The sequence below is a fragment of the Ciona robusta genome, chromosome 1 (assembly GCF_009617815.1).
Source record: "Ciona robusta chromosome 1, ASM961781v2".
NCBI classification, from domain to species: Eukaryota; Metazoa; Chordata; class Ascidiacea; order Phlebobranchia; family Cionidae; genus Ciona; species Ciona robusta.
The window spans coordinates 57,591-78,425 of record NC_143235.1 but is presented as its reverse complement, the minus strand read 5'-3'; the positions used below and the strand labels follow the sequence as shown (position 1 = coordinate 78,425).

Here is a 20,835-nt window from a genome sequence, read left to right as displayed (position 1 = left end):
AAGCAGAATACGTTTAGTTTACGGCAATAAAATATGATTTGACCGGGGACTGAACAATACATAGACATCTAATATTGGTGCGTGGGCAAAAGTTTGTTGCACAGTTTCAATAATTTTGTTTCAAATCAACGAAAATAAAGGATGGAAGTCGAACAGAACGCTAAATCCACTTGCGCTACCATTAGACCACATGCCCCAACCATTAGTGTGGTACATACTACACCAGTTAAGGGACAAAGTGTATTTCTAACAACCCCATCTTCGGGAAGTGGTATTGTAAGGACTGCAGGTTCCCAAGTTCGTGTTGTCCAAACTACACCTCAGCAAACACCACAAGTTGTGCGGATTATTAAAGCAGGGGAAGCAGTAAGTATGTGTGGTGTGTAAGTATGTGTGGTGTGTATTTTTACTGTATATGTGGCTAGACACTTAACGATAGTTGCTCCAACCCAGTGGTCACTAACTGGTTGTCCAAGTTATCAGCCATACAGAAAAAATGTTACATACATGGTAACTTATAAGCAGGCACGAGATTCATGAAACAGAATACCCGTGTTATAACGACTGTCGTTGCCCCACTATGCAAGGATAAATAAGTTACTTTATTAAATCCTAACAATATGTTCAGGTAACTGGATCACCGAACGTCATCAATATACGAGCCCCCCTTGCAAGTCCCGTGAAAGGTATCAACGTAAAACAATAAACCAACAGCCATGTATATATATGATGTTTGTAGGTGGCGCCATAATCAATATACCAACCGGATCGAAGCTTCTGACGCACCCAGGACCCAAACTAAAGGTTGGCGATACGATAACAATACAGAAGTCAAATATAATAAACGAAAACCAAAGTTCCAGCAATGACCCCAACGATGTGGTAAGTGACGTCATATGTGTTGTTTCATAGAAATACCATTAATTATAATCACAATGTTGTTATGTTTACTAATTAATAGAAAATTCCAGGGTTGTCCTGCCCACCCCTGCCACCCCAGGTGTGGTGCCTATGGTCCATAGAAATAACATTAATATCAACCGTAGATTCAACCAAGCGGAACAAAGTTGGTGAAAGTCGTCACATCGAACCAAACACCGGTGTTCATTGCTCCCAACACAAACAACATAAAACAGATGACGCCGTCAACGCCTCAAAACAAATCTTTCTTCTCGCAACAAATGGCTTCACCCGTTCGAATAAACAATATGTCGCCAACATGGAATGCAAGGTCGGTGTTATGGTCCGATGTAACAAGTTTTGATCTTCTGTTGTAAATTTTAGTTTGCTGTAACGACTTTTCACTTTTGTTTATTAGTGTCAGCTTTGTTAGAGAAAAAGATAGAATAAGAGCTGTTGTTTATTGCAATTAATCCACATTCATCTACAGTAGCCCAAGTTATAAACGACCGTCCATGTTCAATGATCCAGCACAGATGGTTGAAAGGTAAATATGACACGTCCCATATGGTGTAGTAAATTACCCCCTACCTTAACCCCAGCAAACGACGACGCACCCCAACTACAGACAAAGGCAGCAAGGGTTTGCGACACTTTGCGATGTTGGTTTGTGAGAAAGTGAAACAGAAAGTGACAACAACATACAACGAGGTTGCGGACGAACTCGTGTCGGAGTTTGCCGACCATCAACGGCAAGTTACTGATCAGGTGCGTCGGATTTCTATGTTAAGTAGCTGTGGTCCAGTTGGAAAAAATTAAAAACATTTAGATTTTTGATTTCTATGTTATGTTTCACAGTATGACCAGAAGAACATTCGACGGCGAGTTTACGATGCATTAAACGTATTAATGGCCATGGATATCATATATAAGGACAAGAAGGATATCCACTGGGTGGGGTTGCCGACAAACTCAGCGCAAGAAGTCCAAACATTACAGGTTCGTGCGCAAAAACTATGTGTGGGGGGGGGATAACGCTTGAATTCGTCAAAAAATATTTTAATTTAGACTGAAAAGAAAAATCGTCAACAAAGAATTCAACAGAAGACTCTGCAGTTACACGAGCTCATATTACAGGTTGGACAATATATATAACATGTCTAATTATAAATAACAGGTGTAATATACATAACAGGTGTAATATGTTTATTGATACCAATATTATTGGATGTCTTTAAGACACTTAACTGCAAACCCTGATAATGTCTCCCTGTATGGCAGATGAAACAACGGTCCAATAACATCACAAACAATTGACATAAGATCTCCTTCAACAAATATAATGAATATCTTTTCCAGCAAATTGCCTTCAAGAATTTGGTTCAACGCAACAAACGTATCGAACAAACGCAAGGTTTCCCCGCCGATAATTCATCGATCCAACTTCCATTTATTATCGTTAATACAAGCAAGAAGACCGTCATTGACTGCAGTATTTCTAATGATAAGTATGTACCAGTGTATTTCTAATGATAAGTATGTACCAGTGTATTTCTAATGATAAGTATGTACCAGTGTATTTCTAATGATAAGTATGTGCCAGTGTATTTCTAATGATAAGTATGTACCAGTGTATTTCTAATGATAAGTATGTACCAGTGTATTTCTAATGATAAGTATGTACCAGTGTATTTCTAATGATAAGTATGTACCAGTGTATTTCTAATGATAAGTATGTGACACACCCACCCAGTTATCCCACATTAACCCCCAGGTACGAGTACATGTTCAACTTTGATAATACGTTCGAGATCCACGATGACATCGAAGTTTTGAAACGCATGGGGATGGCCTACGGGTTGGAGGCCGGGGTGTGTAGTAATGACAACCTTCGAACGGCTATGACTCTAGTGCCCCCGGTGTTGAAACCTTACCTTGAGCGTAAGTAATGTTGTTTCTATGTTGTTGGTGATGCTCGTTATTTATCCACAAACTTGTTTATTTAATCTTCGCTACCATAATCATAAAATATTAAAGTTCTATATTTTATATTGTGATTCCAGAGATGGCTGGCAAAACAAGTGGGGAAGTTAGTGAAGCAAGTGTTGGGTAAGTTGGAATAAATTATAAACATATATTATTATTAAAGTTGTTCATTCTCCCCCCCATCACAGAACACCCGAAGTGAAGATTGAGCCGCAAACCATCGACGTCTCGTCGTTCACCCCCGACGATGAGGTTGCCATGGTGATCGACGGGGGCGTGGGGTGTGCGGGGTCGTCGAGGTCATCCTCCGCTGTTTATTCAGGGACACCACTAAGCGGCGATATAGAGTCGGGGAGTGAATCACGAGGATCTACTCCGCTGTTCTAACAACTTACCCACACTCCCTTGTTAAATATGGAAAGCAAATTTTAGCTTTTCGCGTTTTTTAAATTTGTTGAAAGATGAACATTCCATAGACACAACATTAATGCTAGAATCTTTATTAGCGAATGCACTACATGGATGTCATTATAACAACGTAGTAATAGACAACACATGACTTGGGGTTTCACTCAGGGATTATTTTTATAAAAAGGGGCAAAAACTTTTTTTCGTTGAAAATTTCAAATTTTTTGTATTTTCAAAGTTTGCTGCCACGAGTTGTAAAATAAAGAGAGCTGCTCAACACTAGGTGTCGTAGTTTCCGATCTCATGCCATTTCCGCTTTGCATTTGTGGAAGGCATGATAACCTGTAAGTGGGTTCGAAGGTAAATAAGGACTACGGGAGTTTACAACACCAGGTACCTGGGGGTTGGCAAACAGATGTTTCTGCGTCGAAGTCGTCAAATATTTTGTAGAGTTTTTCCGAACATTCTGCAATGGAAGGTATGTAATTATAATGTCATAATGAATATTGTGAACTTACTTTTTTATCGGCAGATCCCTTGAGTCGGTAGTTAACAGATAGAAGGCAATATCGGTCGGGGGGAAGGCGGGCCGCTGAGTAATTCTTGACGAGTGGTAAAGCAATCGTGTTCTTCTGCCGTGCTACGTCAACCAGGAACTGTGAGGAGGGGGGGTTAGTGGGTAAAGTATATTCACCACATTAATCAACCACTGTGAATGTAAGGGATTCTGGAATGTGTGTATACCAGACAATATGGTTCCCGATGTTTGACAACTGTTTCCGCTACTTACATCTCGGGGTGGGGGGTTAGTGAATGAATTATCCAATTGTGACATCACAGCTAGCTTTGTGTCATCAACATTAATATTGGAACGACCGGCGTGGTTTGCGTAAACCTTGGCTTCGTCCAAAACCTCGCTTATGTAACCTTCATAGACAACAAGTGAAAACAATTAAAAATTGTAAAACATGAGTGCAGGTGGCACCTACTAAGTTACACTGAACAACTGTCCTTGCCTCATCACAAGAGGATAAATAAGTTCAACTTACGATATGTAAACTCCAACAGTTGGTGGACTACCTTGGGCTCGTACTCCGTCACACCCATATCTTGCAACACTGCTATTATCGTTTCCGCATCTTTAGGAAGGTTTTTATTCCTTTCAGGATTATTTTCAACTGAGTTCATTTTAACTAACCATGAAAAATATAAAATCATCGTCACGATTGTTGTTTAAACTTAATATTTTAACAGAAATTATCGTAAAAGTGATTTTTGTCCAAGTTTTAATGAAACGTGTCGCAACAAGCAAAGTCACCACTGGTCGTATAGAAATAAACGATAATTATTTACAAGCCAACAATGTCTTCACCACTCAGCCTCCCCTGTAGCTTTCTGGAAAACAAGGTCTTTCCCGTTCAAGTTCATGATTCCAACTTTGAGGTTAAATTTCCATCGACATTTGGCGCGATGGATTTTATCGTATTGACAAACCACCACGTTATCTGTGTCGAACAATTCAACAGGGTCGTCATCCGATCCATCATCAGCGGAACATAGAGGTTCCTCATCTACCGCTTCCTCTTCCTCCTCCACCTCATCTTCATCATCGTCATCATCCTCCTCCGATGATGAATCTGCATTCGCCCCGTCCACCTGTGTGATCCGCTGGTCATTCGCCCCGTCCACCTGCGTGATCCGCTGGTCATTCGCCCCGTCCACTTGCGTGATCCGCTGATCATTCGCCCCGTCCACCTGCGTGATCCGCTGGTCATTCGCCCCGTCTACCTGCGTGATCTGCTGATCATTCGCCCCGTCCACCTGCGTGATCCGCTGATCATTCGCCCCGTCCGCTTGTATAATCACCGACGGATGTTGTTTACCTCCCCCACTTGTGCTTTGTTGGTTGGTGGATGTACCAGGTTGGTATGGGGCGTACACCTGTTGGTTTGGATGTTGCTGCCTTTGGTACAACACACTGTTAGGAAGGGACATGGCCGCTTGTTGTCCAGCAGCGGTCATTGTATGATACACCAGGGGTTGTTGACTTTTGTCGCCCTGCATTGAGTTAGCGTATACATACAATGGCATAACAGACTGGGCATGCCTCAGTTCATTACTACTATTCTCAACAGCCTTGGATTGCGCCAACTTTTGTTCCCATGTTTGTTTCAACTCCTGCAATACATGCTCGTCCACTCCGTCGTCGAGAAATGCCTCTCGTATATTGTTTATGACGTCTTCAATCACTGTTTGATAAAGTTTAGCGACGCTATTCTGACCTCCGGGTGCCTTCGCCATTTGTTTGATTCAAGTTTAAATTAAAGTTGAATTATGCAAGCCATGTTAAATAAGTTGGTAACCTGGAACTAATTTGTTATTTGAGTGTTTACGAAGTTTGTTCTTTTGCTTATATATTGGCTATTGCATCAGCATATAACATATCGCTCTTTACCTCACTATAATATGATTGACACTGTGCCGACGACTATGGATACAATTTAAACTTAACACAGCCACAAATTATCAACAAAACGCAGAACAAACAAACTTAACATTTTCTGTCAAACACGAGAAAAAGTTTTCCACAACAAACACTCTTTCTGACAAAAAAGTATTCCTGCAGTGTTGCCAGCTAAATTTTAAAATATTGTTGTGGTAAATTTAGTAAGCTTGGGTTATTGGCGAAATATACTAATGTGTTTGTATAACGTAGATCAACATGTTTATATACAAACTCTGACGCGGACCCAATCAAAAGTATTAATTTTCTAAAAGAAATAGCTGAATTCCAAAAAGAAGTTACACTTGTGAATATGGTTGAAATAGAGTTGTATTTAAACAGCGACTGAAATGAAATGAAATGAAATGAATGTAACTTACTTTATCCTCGCGTGGCCGGAAAACGACAGTCGTTATCACACGGGTGTGCACCTCGCGCCAGCTTACGAGTTACCATGTATGTTACTTTGTGGGTAATTATTTTTTTTGAATTTTTTTTTATGTATTTCTGATCATTTAGACAACCCATTAGTGGCCACTGGGTTGGAGCAATTGCCGTTAAGCGTCTTGCCCAAGGACACATACGCCCACAGTGGTAACAGCGTCAAGCCTTGAACCCATTACCTCTGGGTTACAGGCAGGCGCGCTAACCACTATACCACGGCGCCGGACAATGACTAATGCCCGCTAAATTAAAATAAGCTTGAAAATTTATGTATTTTTTTAATATAATCTTATTTAAGTTAAATTTGTTTTTAAGTTAAAACAAAAGTTTGGAGAAAGTGCCCACACTTTCAATCTAGATGTGCTTTCATACTTAACAGACAAACAGCTTTGGATTATTGTAAGGTGTTGACTGAAAGAAAGTTGTGGTGAAAATGATGTAAACATAATAATGGCGGATAATTCTCATAAAAGAGGTAAGATGATGCATGGGTTATGTGTTATAAATGGTGGTGCTACATTTTGAATGAATGTAACTTATTTATCCTCACATGGCGGGGCAACAACACTTGTTATAACACGGGTGTTCTGTTTCATACACCTCGTGCCCGCTTACAAGTTACCACGTATGTGACTTGTTTATCCTCGCATGGCGGGGCAACAACACTTGTTATAACACGGGTGTTCTGTTTCATGCACCTCGTGCCCGCTTACAAGTTACCACGTATGTAACTTATTTATCCTCGCATGGCGGGGCAACAACACTTGTTATAACACGGGTGTTCTGTTTCATGCACCTCGTGCCCGCTTACAAGTTACCACGTATGTGACTTGTTTATCCTCGCATGGCGGGGCAACAACACTTGTTATAACACGGGTGTTTTGTTTCATGCACCTTGTGCCTGCTTACGAGTTACCACGTATGTGACTTGTTTATCCTCGCATGGCGGGGCAACAACACTTGTTATAACACAGGTGTTTTGTTTCATGCACCTTGTGCCTGCTTACGAGTTACCACGTATGTGACTTGTTTATCCTCGCATGGCGGGGCAACAACACTTGTTATAACACGGGTGTTTTGTTTCATACACCTCGTGCCCGCTTACAAGTTACCACGTATGTGACTTGTTTATCCTCGCATGGCGGGGCAACAACACTTGTTATAACACAGGTGTTTTGTTTCATGCACCTCGTGCCCGCTTACGAGTTACCACGTATGTAATTTTGTGGGCGATTGTATTTTCGTCCCTTGTTCTTTAGAAGCAGGGCTTTCAACTATTTATTATCGAATTAAAGCAAGCATTGCTGCTTGATGATGTTCATAATAATGTTAGCTAACTATGACATCATTACAGGGGAATCCCCGGAAAACTCGGCGAAAGTGACAGACAGGTTGAAGATCGCCAAGCGGAAAATTACGGATTCGTTCAAATCATCGACTGAATTTTACCGAGAAAAATATAAACAAATCAAAAAACCTGGAAAAGGTGGAATAAACGTTGTATTGAAGCCATTAAGTAACCTAAATGTTATATGATGTTTATATTACAGGGGGTCGAGTAAAGGGAAAGTCACGTCCATCACCGTGTGGCAGTCAAGAAGATCTAACTTCTTCCCAGGTTGGTTGTTATATATCATGGTTGGTGGTAGCATGCATGTGAAAATAGTTTCTGCGGTAGCACCCTTGAAAAAGTAAGCTTGGTGGTGTTGGGGTAATGGGCCAACGCGTGCCTCACTGTAGGACCTCACCCATATAGAATAGAATTTGCATATACAATGTTGGGGTAATGGGCCAACTTTGGCTTAAACCCCAGGTCCCATGACATGCCTCACTATAGGACCTCACTCATATAGAATAGAATGTGCATATACAATGTTGGGGTAATGGGCCAACTTTGGCTTAAACCCCAGGTCCCATGGCATGCCTCACTGTAGGACCTCACCCATATAGAATAGAATGTGCATATACAATGTTGGGGTAATGGGCCAACTCTCAACTTTGGCATGTGTGTTATATGATGATAATGGCATGTTATAACTTCCCAACCCAGCAGTCGTTGGATGGTGAAACAAAGATCAGGGAATTAGTGAAAGATTTGAAAGTTGGGTTGATGTATTTCCGCGCCGTGGTTTCAAATAAAAGGTTCGAACAATTTTCGGGTTCGGCCTCGAGGATTCTGGAAGTTGTGATCACCGTGTTGGATGAAATATCAAGGAACCAAATATCTCCCGAGCTAAGGTATATCTCTGTTTGTACGTTATAAATATTAACCCAAAGTATTTCCATAGTTCAGTAATGACATCGTGTCGTGCTTGTGTTGTTCAAAGCCTCGCCCAGCTAATCCAGTGGTCCGACGACATGCTGTTGGGTGCAAACACAACAAGCAATGATGAACGATTTAGTTTGGTTCCTACACTTATAGGTACGTTGTATATTGTGTATTATGTTGTATTGTGGTAGTTAACCTCCCGCCATCCACAGATTCCGTCCAAAGAGGTGTTGACGGATTAGTTGATGAAGCTTTGAGCAAGATCCGATCCCGAAGTAGCGCCCCAACCACCCCCACCTCCCCTAGTAGGGGGGCAAGGTATTGTTATGTCATGATGTTGCATGCACGTGATTATGTGATCATGCATGTGAATATGTTCATATTACCACAGCCTTCCTGATGCGTTTGGATCACTAAGAATCCCCAACAACCAACTTAGAAGCCAATCACTAGCACACCACTTTAGCAGGTACCCAACGCATGAAAATTCAACAAATTGTTTTCAAATTTCTTGTTGTAGCTTCTTATAGTGAATGTTTGTACATGCTGTTGTTGCATGTATCTTGGCCAAAAAAAACTGAAAGATCTCTTTCACATTTTTAATTTATATGATTGGTACCCACCAACAATAACCCCACAAACCTTAGGTTACAAGCCATCCACGATGAATCAGTACCTCCAATCCCACCAAAGAAACGAACAAACAAACCGATTGGGATCGTTTCCCCTTTCAACCCCAACCCTGATGTAAGTTGTGTCACCCCATGTTCCACCCCCTAACCCACCCCATGTTGTAACCCCAGGTTTCTGTGTTTGGTGTGCGTGGTTTAACGAGATCCGAGGAATCCTTGATCGGCCCCTCGTACAAATTCAACAACACGGAATCAAACGACCGCGCGAGTTATTGCTCAAGTAATTTAAGTTCAGGTAAAACAATATGTTAGGATGTGTTATGAATGCATTGCTCGACGTTCTTGCTGCTAATCCCTGTTTTGTTTTATTAATTTAATCTTCGTTATCGAAGAAATAAATAAAAAAATTATTACAATAAATTGAATAGGTTGTGTATGATGTATAGTGGGGTGGGGAAGATGGGACACCTTTAGAACAGAATATCTAAATATCCTGATTGTATTTTAAACAATCAAAAACGGTCCATGGGAGTTGTGAGGATACAGTTTTATAATTCTTTGAATGATCTTTGTTTACTACCAAATGGGATGATAAAATAGAATGAGAAAGGTGTCCCATCTTTACCCACCCTACCGTATATAGAGTATTAATCATGTAACGAATGTTGGCACAAACATATATACAGATAGCTGCGAAGTACTAACAAACGGCGAGGCAAATTATGTTGCAAAGAATATTCTACGATGGCATAATATGGAAGATGGGACCAGTGAACGACCGGCATCATATCCAAACCAACTCGTACCAATAAGGTAAGCCCCCCCCCCACCAACCCCCACAAGCCCCACTCACAGCATGTGCATGATCATAGGCTTAATATACCAAGCGCTGCAAGTTCAATGTCAAGCATCACCATCGACGATCAACACAGCGGATCCTACAACTGCTTGTTGGGAAGGTACTTATGACATCATAATCATCACTCAATTAATGTTTCTTTAATTAAAATAATTCCGGAAGGAAACAATTAAATTTCATTCACTGCGTTATTACATCATAAAAAGCCATTGAATTATAAATAACACAACAGTGTGCTTTGTGATTCATACATTTCCTTTCGTTTGTTTTCGTTTTAATTAACTCACTAACGTGTCATAATTATGATTGTGATGTAACATATTCTCATAACCACAATATTTCGTTTGGGACAGTAACTTGGTAGATAGTAACCTCTTTTACACAGATGGTGGACCAAGTTACTGTCTGGATACTAAACCCATGATCAGCAGATGTTTCGGGCAGTAACTTGGTGGATAGTAACCTCTTTTACACTGATGATGGACCAAGTTACTGTCTGGATACTAAACTCATGATCAGCAGATGTTTCGGACAGTAACTTGGTGGATAGTAACCTCTTTTACACTGATGATGGACCAAGTTACTGTCTGGATACTAAACTCATGATCAGCAGATGTTTCGGACAGTAACTTGGTGGATAGTAACCTCTTTTACACTGATGATGGACCAAGTTACTGTCTGGATGCTAAACTCATGATCAGCAGATGTTTCGGACAGTAACTTGGTTGATAGTAACCTTTTTTACACTGATGATGGACCAAGTTACTGTCTGGATACTAAACTCATGATCAGCAGATGTTTCGGACAGTAACTTGGTTCATAGTAACCTTTTTTACACTGATGATGGACCAAGTTACTGTCTGGATACTAAACTCATGATCAGCAGATGTTTCGGACAGTAACTTGGTTGATAGTAACCTCTTTTACACATATATATCGCAGCCCTTCATCATCACATAACGTTTATTACGATGACGCAGCGTCGGTCAACAGTTTAAACGAACTCGATATCCCCCCTGATCTCCCCGCCAAGTTAAACAGGTGGGTATACATGGGAACCATGGTATACCACGGGAACTAACCATATATAAACAGGAAGTCAACAGATCTTAGCATGGCAAGCATAGCAAGCGAGGATGAAGAACCACCGCCGCTTCCTACTAAGAGGAATAAATGTAAGTACTTGATTTATTGTCATTAAACCTGGTGTGGCATGGTTGATATGTTGCCACACAATATGGTTTAGCACAGGGGTTCTTAAACTTTTTAAAGCACGCCCCCCCCCAATGAAGATCTCAACAAACTTGCGCCCCCTCCCTCCTTTTTTGTTAAGTTACCACAGTGGTGTTTAATTAATTTCTGCCATGATCCACCACAGCCTAACCTGGCAAATTGGACATGCTTTAAACCGCAGCCCCGTTAGTTAACTGTATCTGTATTATTCCGTAAAATACTTTATCGCGATCAACGCAAGAGTGAAATCAAATAACTGTTCAGTTTACGTTGTAGTTAAACCTTATATTTACCATTTTTTTCTTAGCCAGGTAGACTGTTTGTTACGAAATAGTAGGGATTCATTGCATCATAATAGCGATTGTTTTGCCTGGCAATTAATTACGACATAACAGCAATTCACATGGCGATTATTAGCGTCATAATAGGGATTGACACCTCATCATTTAGCATGTGTAAGAGGTTTAAAAACAGACTTAAATGTTTGCTATTTTAATTTAACTTTTACCTGATGCGTCGTGTTTTAGCCTTTTGAACACCATTGTTAAAACACTTTATTTTATAGTTTATCGCGCCCCCCTTACGAGTGTTTCACGCCCCCCTAGGGGGTCGCGCCCCCCAGTTTTAGAAACAATGGTTTAGCATCAAGCGCTTTAAAGTATAAACGCAATGCAATCCAAACAAGTAATATAAAACACATATTTGTCAAGAAATGTTTGCGAAATACAAGATATTACTTTACATAATTATATTATGATGCAACAATGATATATTAACCCATGTTTAAACAGTTGATTTGTACATGCATTTATTCGCACAAGAACAACCCCAACCCCCTCCCATGTCCGATATATCTCGTGAAACTGCGCGGAGGTACAACTTGCCCCATAGTGTGGTTTCCCCTGCCACGAGGACACTAGTGGGAAGTACAGAGCAGTGGCAGGTACGACATAAATATCTTATATATATGCATAGATATCTTATATACATGCATAGATATCTTATATATATGCATAGATATCGTATATACATTCATAGATATCTTATATATATTCATAGGTATCTCATATACATGCATAGATATCTTATATATATTCATAGATATATTTTAACATCTTGTTTTAGCAGAGTAGCGGAGATGGAAGTTCCCCCGGATCCCCGTTATACGACACACCCCCGGCACTACCCCCTAAAGCTCGTAAAACAGTAAGTATTATGACATCACACATTATGACACAATATGACACCGCTATGACATCACAGGAGAGCATATTTACGTTCCCCACCATAGAGGAACGACCCCCGCCCATCTTACCCAAGAGAAGTAGCGTCAGTTTCCGAAGAACTTCGATATTAAACCGACAACAACAGTTGAACGAGGAGCACGGGATGGCTGCCACGCCCATAACCACCCCACCCCTAGTTGCCCCGCCCCTACCCAAGAAAACAACAGCACGAGTTGAACCGCTGCCACAGAAAAGTTTCTCTGAAAATGTCGACGAGAAAGTAGAAGATAATGGTAAGAATTAGAGGGCTGCAAAGATTCGGTTTTGTAATTTACTTCTAAATTGTGACACAACATCTAAACTAACCAGTAACCATTTATGAACCTAAACATAGGCCTTTGAACATTTAATAAGATAAAAGTTCCTGTGTTGCTAACCATGCAAGCGCAATTCCTTTTATTTGGTTCTAACCCCCCCCCACAGCCCTACCCCCGTCACCCAGCCCCCCAAAACGAGGGGGTTCCAAGTCATGCCCCCTCCCCCAACCTGACCCCGGCAACCTGCTTGACGCTGGCGAAGTTTCAAACTATCTAAGTTTTCATAAACATGGCGACCAATCATCTAATGAGGTTTGCAGTGGGTGTGTAGACGCCCTTATCGTGTACGCAGCTGAGGCGGGGACCAAAAGTAAGCTTGTTAAGTTGTTATTAATACGACATGTTGCAATTCTAACCAACTTTCCTGCAGACCTCATCTACTTTGAAGCTTTCCTCACAACTTATCGAACGTTCATTCAACCTCCTGAGTTACTACAAAAGCTTCTTTATAGATATCCTTTATGATGTCATTATATAACATATAATGTCATAATATAACATAAGATGTCATAATATATCATATGATGTCATAATATAACATACATTGTCATTATATATCATATGATGTCATAATAATATTATACTATATCTATATAGCCTCGTTTATTATTCCTTAACACGTCTAACGCAAAAGAACTTTGGATCCGAATCTTTGACCGCGGCCGACAGGAAAAGTAAAAGGATTTCCAAAAATGCTTTTTTCCTTCTGGTGCGCGTGGTGGATGAACTTTGGTAGGTGGTAGCTGGTTGTTTTGTTGGTCATCGGGTGGGTGGTAGCTGGTTGTTTTGTTGGTCATCGGGTGGGTGGTAGCTGGTTGTTTTGTTGGTCATCATGTGGGTGGTAGCTGGTTGTTTTGTTGGTCATCGGGTGGGTGGTAGCTGGTTGTTTTGTTGGTCATCGGGTGGGTGGTAGCTGGTTGTTTTGTTGGTCATCATGTGGGTGGTAGCTGGTTGTTTTGTTAGTCATCGGGTGGGTGGTAGCTGGTTGTTTTGTTGGTCATCGGGTGGGTGGTAGCTGGTTGTTTTGTTGGTCATCGGGTGGGTGGTAGCTGGTTGTTTTGTTGGTCATCGGGTGGGTGGTAGCTGGTTGTTTTGTTGGTCATCATGTGGGTGGTAGCTGGTTGTTTTGTTGGTCATCGGGTGGGTGGTAGCTGGTTGTTTTGTTGGTCATCGGGGTGGGTGGTAGCTGGTTGTTTTGTTGGTCATCGGGGTGGGTGGTAGCTGGTTGTTTTGTTGGTCATCGGGGTGGGTGGTAGCTGGTTGTTTTGTTGGTCATCGGGGTGGGTGGTAGCTGGTTGTTTTGTTGGTCATCGGGGTGGGTGGTAGCTGGTTGTTTTGTTGGTCATCGGGGTGGGTGGTAGCTGGTTGTTTTGTTGGTCATCATGTGGGTGGTAGCTGGTTGTTTTGTTGATCATCGGGGTGGGTGGTAACTGGTTGTTTTGTTGGTCATCGGGGTGGGTGGTAGCTGGTTGTTTTGTTGGTCATCGGGGTGGGTGGTAGCTGGTTGTTTTGTTGGTCATCGGGTGGGTGGTAGCTGGTTGTTTTGTTGGTCATCATGTGGGTGGTAGCTGGTTGTTTTATTGGTCATCGGGGTGGGTGGTAGCTGGTTGTTTTGTTGGTCATCGGGGTGGGTGGTAGCTGGTTGTTTTGTTGGTCATCATGTGGGTGGTAGCTGGTTGTTTTGTTGGTCATCGGGGTGGGTGGTAGCTGGTTGTTTTGTTGGTCATCGGGGTGGGTGGTAGCTGGTTGTTTTGTTGGTCATCGGGGTGGGTGGTAGCTGGTTGTTTTGTTGGTCATCGGGGTGGGTGGTAGCTGGTTGTTTTGTTGGTCATCATGTGGGTGGTAGCTGGTTGTTTTGTTGGTCATCGGGGTGGGTGGTAGCTGGTTGTTTTGTTGGTCATCGGGGTGGGTGGTAGCTGGTTGTTTTGTTGGTCATCGGGGTGGGTGGTAGCTGGTTGTTTTGTTGGTCATCGGGGTGGGTGGTAGCTGGTTGTTTTGTTGGTCATCGGGGTGGGTGGTAGCTGGTTGTTTTGTTGGTCATCGGGGTGGGTGGTAGCTGGTTGTTTTGTTGGTCATCATGTGGGTGGTAGCTGGTTGTTTTGTTGGTCATCGGGGTGGGTGGTAGCTGGTTGTTTTGTTGATCATCATGTGGGTGGTAGCTGGTTGTTTTGTTGATCATCATGTGGGTGGTAGCTGGTTGTGTTGTTGATCATCATGTGGGTGGTAGCTGGTTGTTTTGTTGGTCATCGGGGTGGGTGGTAGCTGGTTGTTTTGTTGGTCATCGGGGTGGGTGGTAGCTGGTTGTTTTGTTGGTCATCGGGGTGGGTGGTTTACTAACTTCACCATCATAAGTGTAAAAGAGATTTTGTTTTTGTAATGATGTCATATATGATGTCACCAACATACATAATATGCATTGTTTTACTTATAATAAAGTTTGATCCACAGTTTAGCGGACATTACCAACGACGTATTGAAGATGTTGATGGACCTTGTTTACAAACTTGTGTGCCAGGGGGAACTCACATTGGCCAAACTACTCCGGCAAACTGTGCTCGGCAAACATGATCATCGTAAAACAAGCAACATAGAAATCATATCTCAACCTTTATCAGCATTGCATATTACGTCAAGGTAAGCGGGGTATGTTTTGTGTATACATGGTATACAATATACATGGTACGTAATATACATGGTATATAATATACATGGTACGTAATATACATGGTACACAATATACATGGTACACAATATACATGGTATACAATATACATGGTATATAATATACATGGTACGTAATATACATGGTATATAATATACATGGTATATAATATACATGGTACACAATATACATGGTATACAATATACATGGTATATAATATACATGGTATATAATATACATGGTATACAATATACATGGTATACAATATACATGGTATACAATATACATGGTACATAATATACATGGTACACAATATACATGGTACATAATATACATGGTATATAATATACATGGTACACAATATACATGGTATATAATATACATGGTACGTAATATACATGGTATACAATATACATGGTATATAATATACATGGTATACAATATACATGGTATATAATATACATGGTACGTAATATACATGGTATACAATATACATGGTATATAATATACATGGTATACAATATACATGGTACGTAATATACATGGTACACAATATACATGGTATATAATATACATGGTACACAATATACATGGTATATAATATACATGGTATACAATATACATGGTATATAATATACATGGTATACAATATACATGGTATATAATATACATGGTATATAATATACATGGTATATAATATACATGGTATACAATATACATGGTACATAATATACATCACAGAGTTCTCAGCATTCACGACTTCAGCAGCGAGAAGTTGGCCGAACAAATGACGTTGCTCGATTTAGAAATGTTTCAAAAGATCGAGGTACTTAGTTGTAATTACATGTATTTGGAAATATTGATAAATGACAGTCCGCAAAAAAACAAATTCACATTTAATTATAAGAAGCATGATGCTCCACCTAGTGGACAAACCCAAACAATGTTAAATAAATTAAAATTTGTTAAATCTTAAAATTGTAAATATTATTATCTTTCCCGCTTTAATACTTTTGTAAAACTAAACTGATTTTATCGTTGTATTTGTTCACACGATGTCGCTACAGATCCCCGAGGTCCTGCAGTGGGCACAAGAACAATCAGAGGAATTGTCGCCGCACTTAACGAGGTTTACCGAACATTTTAATAAAATGTCATTTTGGGCGAGAACGATTATTCTCAAACAAACAAAACCACAAGAACGAGAAAAACTTTTGAATAAATTTATTCGAATAATGAGGGTAGGTTGAATACAAAGATATTTATTATAAAAGTTGGACCACCAACCACAATAACCTTGTACTTCAGCATCTACGAAAGTTGAACAATTTTAATTCTTATCTTGCTGTTTTATCCGCGTTGGATTCGGCGCCCGTTCGTCGTTTGGAATGGCAGCGACAAACAAGCGAGGGGCTGCAAGAATATTGTCGTTTGATTGACAGCTCGTCCTCGTTCCGAACGTACAGGGAAGCGCTCGCTGAAGCCACTCAACCATGCATACCATATCTGTGAGGTCATAATACCATGTGTGATGTCATAATATTGATTATTATATACACAGGGGTTTAATATTACAAGATCTGACGTTCATTCACCTCGGAAACCAAGATGAACTGGCACCAGGAATCATCAACTTTAGAAAAAGATGGCAACAGTTTAGTATTTTGGATACCATGAGAAGATTTAAACAAAGGTTGTCTATCTATGTTACTGTGTGTATGTTACTATATATATATGTGTATATCTTCCATATAATGTATATGTGCTGAACTACTCATGTTCATCCTTTGCAATTTGTTGCAGTCAATATCAGTTTCAACGCGATGACGAGGTCATTCGACTAATCGGTCGTTTCGACGACTACTTGTCCGAGGAAGCGCTTTGGGGGTTATCGCTGTCTATCAAACCCCGGCAACATAGAGCGAGACGACAAATAACTCCGGTAGGTTAAACATGGTTTGCTGCTATTGTGTGCATGGACTAATGGGTTGGTATATTGACTGTTGTTACCATGCGAGGGTAAATAAGTTACATACATGGTAACTGGTAAGCGGGCACGAGGTGTATGAAACAGAACACCTATGTTATAACGACTGTTGTTGCCCCGCCATGCGAGGATAAATAAGTTACATACATGGTAACTCGTAAGCGAGCACGAGGTGTATGGAACAGAACACCTGTGTTATAACGACTGCCATTACCCCGCCATGCGAGAATAAATAAGTTACATACATGGTAACTGGTAAGCGGGCACGAGGTGTATGAAACAGAACACCTGTGTTATAACGACTGCCGTTACCCCGCCATGCAGGGATAAATAAGTTACATACATGGTAACTGGTAAGCGGACACGAGGTGTATGAAATAGAACACCTGTGTTATAACGACTGCCGTTACCCCGCCATGCGAGGATAAATAAGTTACATACGTGGTAACTGGTAAGCGGACACGAGGTGTATGAAATAGAACACCTGTGTTATAACAAGTGTTGTTGCTCCGCCATGCGAGGATAAATAAGTTACAATCAATTATTTCTTCACAGACTGAAGATCAGTCACCCACGACGGCAAACGACCAATCAAGCGAAGACACGGTTGAACGCACTTAATGTTGTAAATATTTTTATTGTTTCTTCAATGGCTTGGTGGTGCGCGTAACATGCAGTGTTTCTATATTCTGTAATATCACGCATATGAGCTGTTATATTTATTACAGAGTATATATATATGTATACAACACTTATTGCTGACACAATGTTATTGTATGGGCCATGTCTTCAGGATATTCAAGTTTAAGTTGTTGATTTGGTTCATAATATATTTTCCCATCATCGTGTTTAATTGATTGAAAATACTTTCCAATTTCCTCGTGTTCGACCGCCAACCCTCCTTTCAACACTTCCAAGTTTTCTTGCGCCGCATACCTACAATAGAATGTTACGCGCTGCATTTATGTTACAACACTTCAACATCAACCCCACCTTTCTGATCCATCTTCGTGAACCAACACATTATAATATGGTTGTGTCGCCCCATCATTTAACTGAGGAATCCCCATCAGTCGTTGCCATCTTACCGACATATCGCAGTAGTTGTCCCAACCCCTCACAACGCATACGTAGCCGTACTTTAAGTGCCGAGTCACCGTTCCAACCGAAAACATGACTCGGGCATTTTCATCGGCCGATCTTATGTTTTAACATTATTACTTCACAATCAAACAAGAATAAATTTAAAACCTGAATTTTATTTTCCGAGTTTTTTTCTTTTCCTTCATTTTTAATTTGATGCTTGATAATATTCGTGCTTCTATCACCTGTCAATCAAACCAGTGGTCACTAATGGGTTGGCCACATGACACCGTGATCACATGACACCCACCTCCCGTGAAGCGATACCGGCCACCCCCCGAAACTCTTCGCCCACCAACGTATTATCCTCTAACATCGTGTGAAGATTCTTATTTATTCGAAACAAAAACTTCAAACGTTCAGCTCGGTTCTGTGAGCTGGAGGTAAATTATCAAATATTTCGAACAATCTTAATATTCTTACAATTTCTGATGTTGGTTCAAGTAAAACGCTCAAGTTCAAAACTCTTTCAGCCAAACTGGGATCCGCTGTATTGTTATACTTGGAATGTGCGTTAATATTGCGACATATCCGTGACAAAACTTCAACATTTGTCGTCGTTTTCAACAATTCTTCTTTCAACCCGAGTTCTTCAAATGTTTGAACTTTCCCATCGTTAAAAACGTCGATAAATCTGCAACAAAAGTTGTAACATTCGTGTTTAAGTTTGACTTCTAACTTACTTGTGGCCCCCAGGGTTTGTCATTCTTAGCAGGAAGTGGCTGGGACAAGCAACGGGGTGAAGGTTCAAACCAACGTGCGATGATATTTCACGAAATATTAAACAAAGGGTGATCGGGATTCCCCGTCGTGTCTTTATGACATCATCAATAAATGAATTGCTGATGTCATAATAGTTTTGTTGATTTCCGCTGAAGTTTTGTTGGAAGATGTGATTGGCCGCTTGTAGCAGGGTGAGGTCACATGACCTGTCACGGATGAGTTGTGCTGAGGTTCGAATGAAATCCTTTACTTCTGATTGGTCAATATCGGTTTCACTTTTGAACCAATCAGAGACGAGCATTGCCCCTTGCATTAGGAGGGTCATCGAGGGGTCGGGAGTTTCAACGAGTTGTTTAATTTCTTCCGTTAAAGAACAACATTTGAGATAAACCAAAGCTTTGTTTGCATAGTAAGTTGTTGTGAGGTCGCGTGGATTATTAACCAAACATCTTAATATACACAACACAAGTTTAAACGTGAATTGTTTCGAATAATTCAGCAAAGTTTCAAAATCTTCATCGTCAAGTTGGAGGTTTGTGTTATGTGTGGTTGATATTTCGTTTAACGCTTTAATTATTAGGTTGGTTTGGTGATAAACATCCATCCAGTGATTTCCAACCAACGTATTTGACCCATCAGTTATAACCAATGACTGGAGAACAACCTCAAGATTACTTTCTTTGTTTAATAAATGTGGAAATTTTAATTTAAACAACTTTTTCCAAACCAGATTTCGTTTTGAGATCCCCCACAATTTCTTGCAAGTTGATCCGAGATTCAAAACGTCTTTCGTTCCAAGAAAACCACACGTCATAACATCTTCCACCAAATGCTCGGGCAATCCAGGAAAATTAAACATCTTCGTTACTTCGTTTTGATTCCGAATGTTTTGTATACAAACAAAACTTTTTGGTTATAGTTTAGGGGTTTTCCCTACGACACCTTGCTTTTACTTGATTATTTCCGCAAGGTTTCGCGATTTACAAAACAAGTTTAATATTTTATTTTTTGGTTATAATAAAGAAAAAATATTTTAATGCAGAGAAACATAGTATTATAACACAACGAAGCAAAAATAATGAAACTCACTTTTGCGTAAAAAATGAGCAATGCGACATGAAATGGGGAGTCCGTGCCGCATTGCTCTTTTACGCCACCTGCTGCCAATATTGCTAAGTTTTTATTCCGTTAGGTGACACCAGAGAGTCCGACAAACAATCTTGAATGCATATGATAAGTTTTATTAGTTTTTATTAAAAATAATTTTTGTTTTTAATTTTTTATTTTGAATAATAAAAACCAAAAAAGTAAAAATGCTTGTATCTTGCGAAACCTCTAGTGACACCTAGCGGAATAAATATCTAATTATATTAGCAGCAGGTGGCGTAAAAGAGCAATACGACACGTACTCCCCACTCATGTGACATTACTCTTTTTTCTCACAAAAGTAAGTTCGATTATTTTTACTCTGTTGTGTTATAAA

General features: G+C 40.4%; 5 protein-coding genes across 10 annotated transcripts; 2 read left to right on the top strand and 3 right to left on the bottom strand.

The window, feature by feature from the left end:
* The first annotated feature begins 42 nt into the window (after positions 1 to 42).
* Positions 43 to 3,573, top strand: LOC149741029 (uncharacterized). The gene is made up of 12 exons (XM_089878582.1): positions 43 to 366; positions 629 to 686; positions 740 to 882; positions 1,047 to 1,231; positions 1,391 to 1,447; positions 1,503 to 1,668; positions 1,759 to 1,899; positions 1,969 to 2,037; positions 2,260 to 2,408; positions 2,675 to 2,841; positions 2,964 to 3,009; positions 3,075 to 3,573. Exons 1-12 carry the CDS (start codon positions 142 to 144, stop codon positions 3,271 to 3,273), a joined length of 1,605 nt encoding a protein of 534 aa, XP_089734708.1. The 5' UTR covers positions 43 to 141; the 3' UTR covers positions 3,274 to 3,573.
* LOC149741028 (transcription initiation factor TFIID subunit 9-like) lies at positions 3,371 to 4,512 on the bottom strand. The gene is made up of 5 exons (XM_089878856.1): positions 4,344 to 4,512; positions 4,085 to 4,221; positions 3,813 to 3,950; positions 3,692 to 3,760; positions 3,371 to 3,636 (listed from the first exon to the last, which is right to left on the bottom strand). Exons 1-5 carry the CDS (start codon positions 4,510 to 4,512, stop codon positions 3,574 to 3,576), a joined length of 576 nt encoding a protein of 191 aa, XP_089734982.1. The 3' UTR covers positions 3,371 to 3,573.
* Positions 4,482 to 5,841, bottom strand: LOC149741027 (transcription initiation factor IIA subunit 1-like). Of its 2 annotated transcripts, XM_089878758.1 has the most exons (2): positions 5,116 to 5,841; positions 4,482 to 5,049 (listed from the first exon to the last, which is right to left on the bottom strand). In XM_089878758.1, exons 1-2 carry the CDS (start codon positions 5,593 to 5,595, stop codon positions 4,663 to 4,665), a joined length of 867 nt encoding a protein of 288 aa, XP_089734884.1. In that variant the 5' UTR covers positions 5,596 to 5,841; the 3' UTR covers positions 4,482 to 4,662. The 2 variants fall into 2 exon arrangements, with proteins under 2 accessions (XP_089734884.1, XP_089734876.1); XM_089878750.1 differs by having other exon boundaries at positions 4,482 to 5,839.
* Positions 5,842 to 6,556: 715 nt separating this feature from the next.
* LOC149741026 (rap guanine nucleotide exchange factor 1-like) lies at positions 6,557 to 18,747 on the top strand. Of its 5 annotated transcripts, none has more exons than XM_089878398.1 (26): positions 6,557 to 6,716; positions 7,596 to 7,727; positions 7,792 to 7,859; positions 8,292 to 8,479; positions 8,530 to 8,663; positions 8,723 to 8,828; positions 8,902 to 8,979; positions 9,158 to 9,257; positions 9,314 to 9,437; positions 9,829 to 9,955; positions 10,015 to 10,101; positions 10,944 to 11,042; positions 11,097 to 11,176; positions 12,026 to 12,177; positions 12,363 to 12,440; positions 12,498 to 12,753; positions 12,944 to 13,147; positions 13,208 to 13,289; positions 13,465 to 13,569; positions 15,286 to 15,471; positions 16,241 to 16,325; positions 16,567 to 16,740; positions 16,808 to 17,007; positions 17,061 to 17,192; positions 17,303 to 17,441; positions 18,042 to 18,747. In XM_089878398.1, the coding sequence occupies exons 1-26, from the start codon at positions 6,692 to 6,694 to the stop codon at positions 18,105 to 18,107; spliced, it is 3,207 nt and encodes a 1,068-aa protein (XP_089734524.1). In that variant the 5' UTR covers positions 6,557 to 6,691; the 3' UTR covers positions 18,108 to 18,747. The 5 variants fall into 5 exon arrangements, with proteins under 5 accessions (XP_089734524.1, XP_089734516.1, XP_089734508.1 ...); XM_089878390.1 differs by having other exon boundaries at positions 8,295 to 8,479; positions 12,360 to 12,440; positions 18,042 to 18,334; XM_089878382.1 differs by having other exon boundaries at positions 12,360 to 12,440; positions 18,042 to 18,334.
* LOC149741025 (F-box only protein 21-like) lies at positions 18,193 to 20,426 on the bottom strand. The gene is made up of 6 exons (XM_089878571.1): positions 19,313 to 20,426; positions 19,053 to 19,263; positions 18,880 to 18,999; positions 18,738 to 18,814; positions 18,480 to 18,686; positions 18,193 to 18,422 (listed from the first exon to the last, which is right to left on the bottom strand). Exons 1-6 carry the CDS (start codon positions 20,209 to 20,211, stop codon positions 18,239 to 18,241), a joined length of 1,698 nt encoding a protein of 565 aa, XP_089734697.1. The 5' UTR covers positions 20,212 to 20,426; the 3' UTR covers positions 18,193 to 18,238.
* Positions 20,427 to 20,835: the final 409 nt, after the last annotated feature.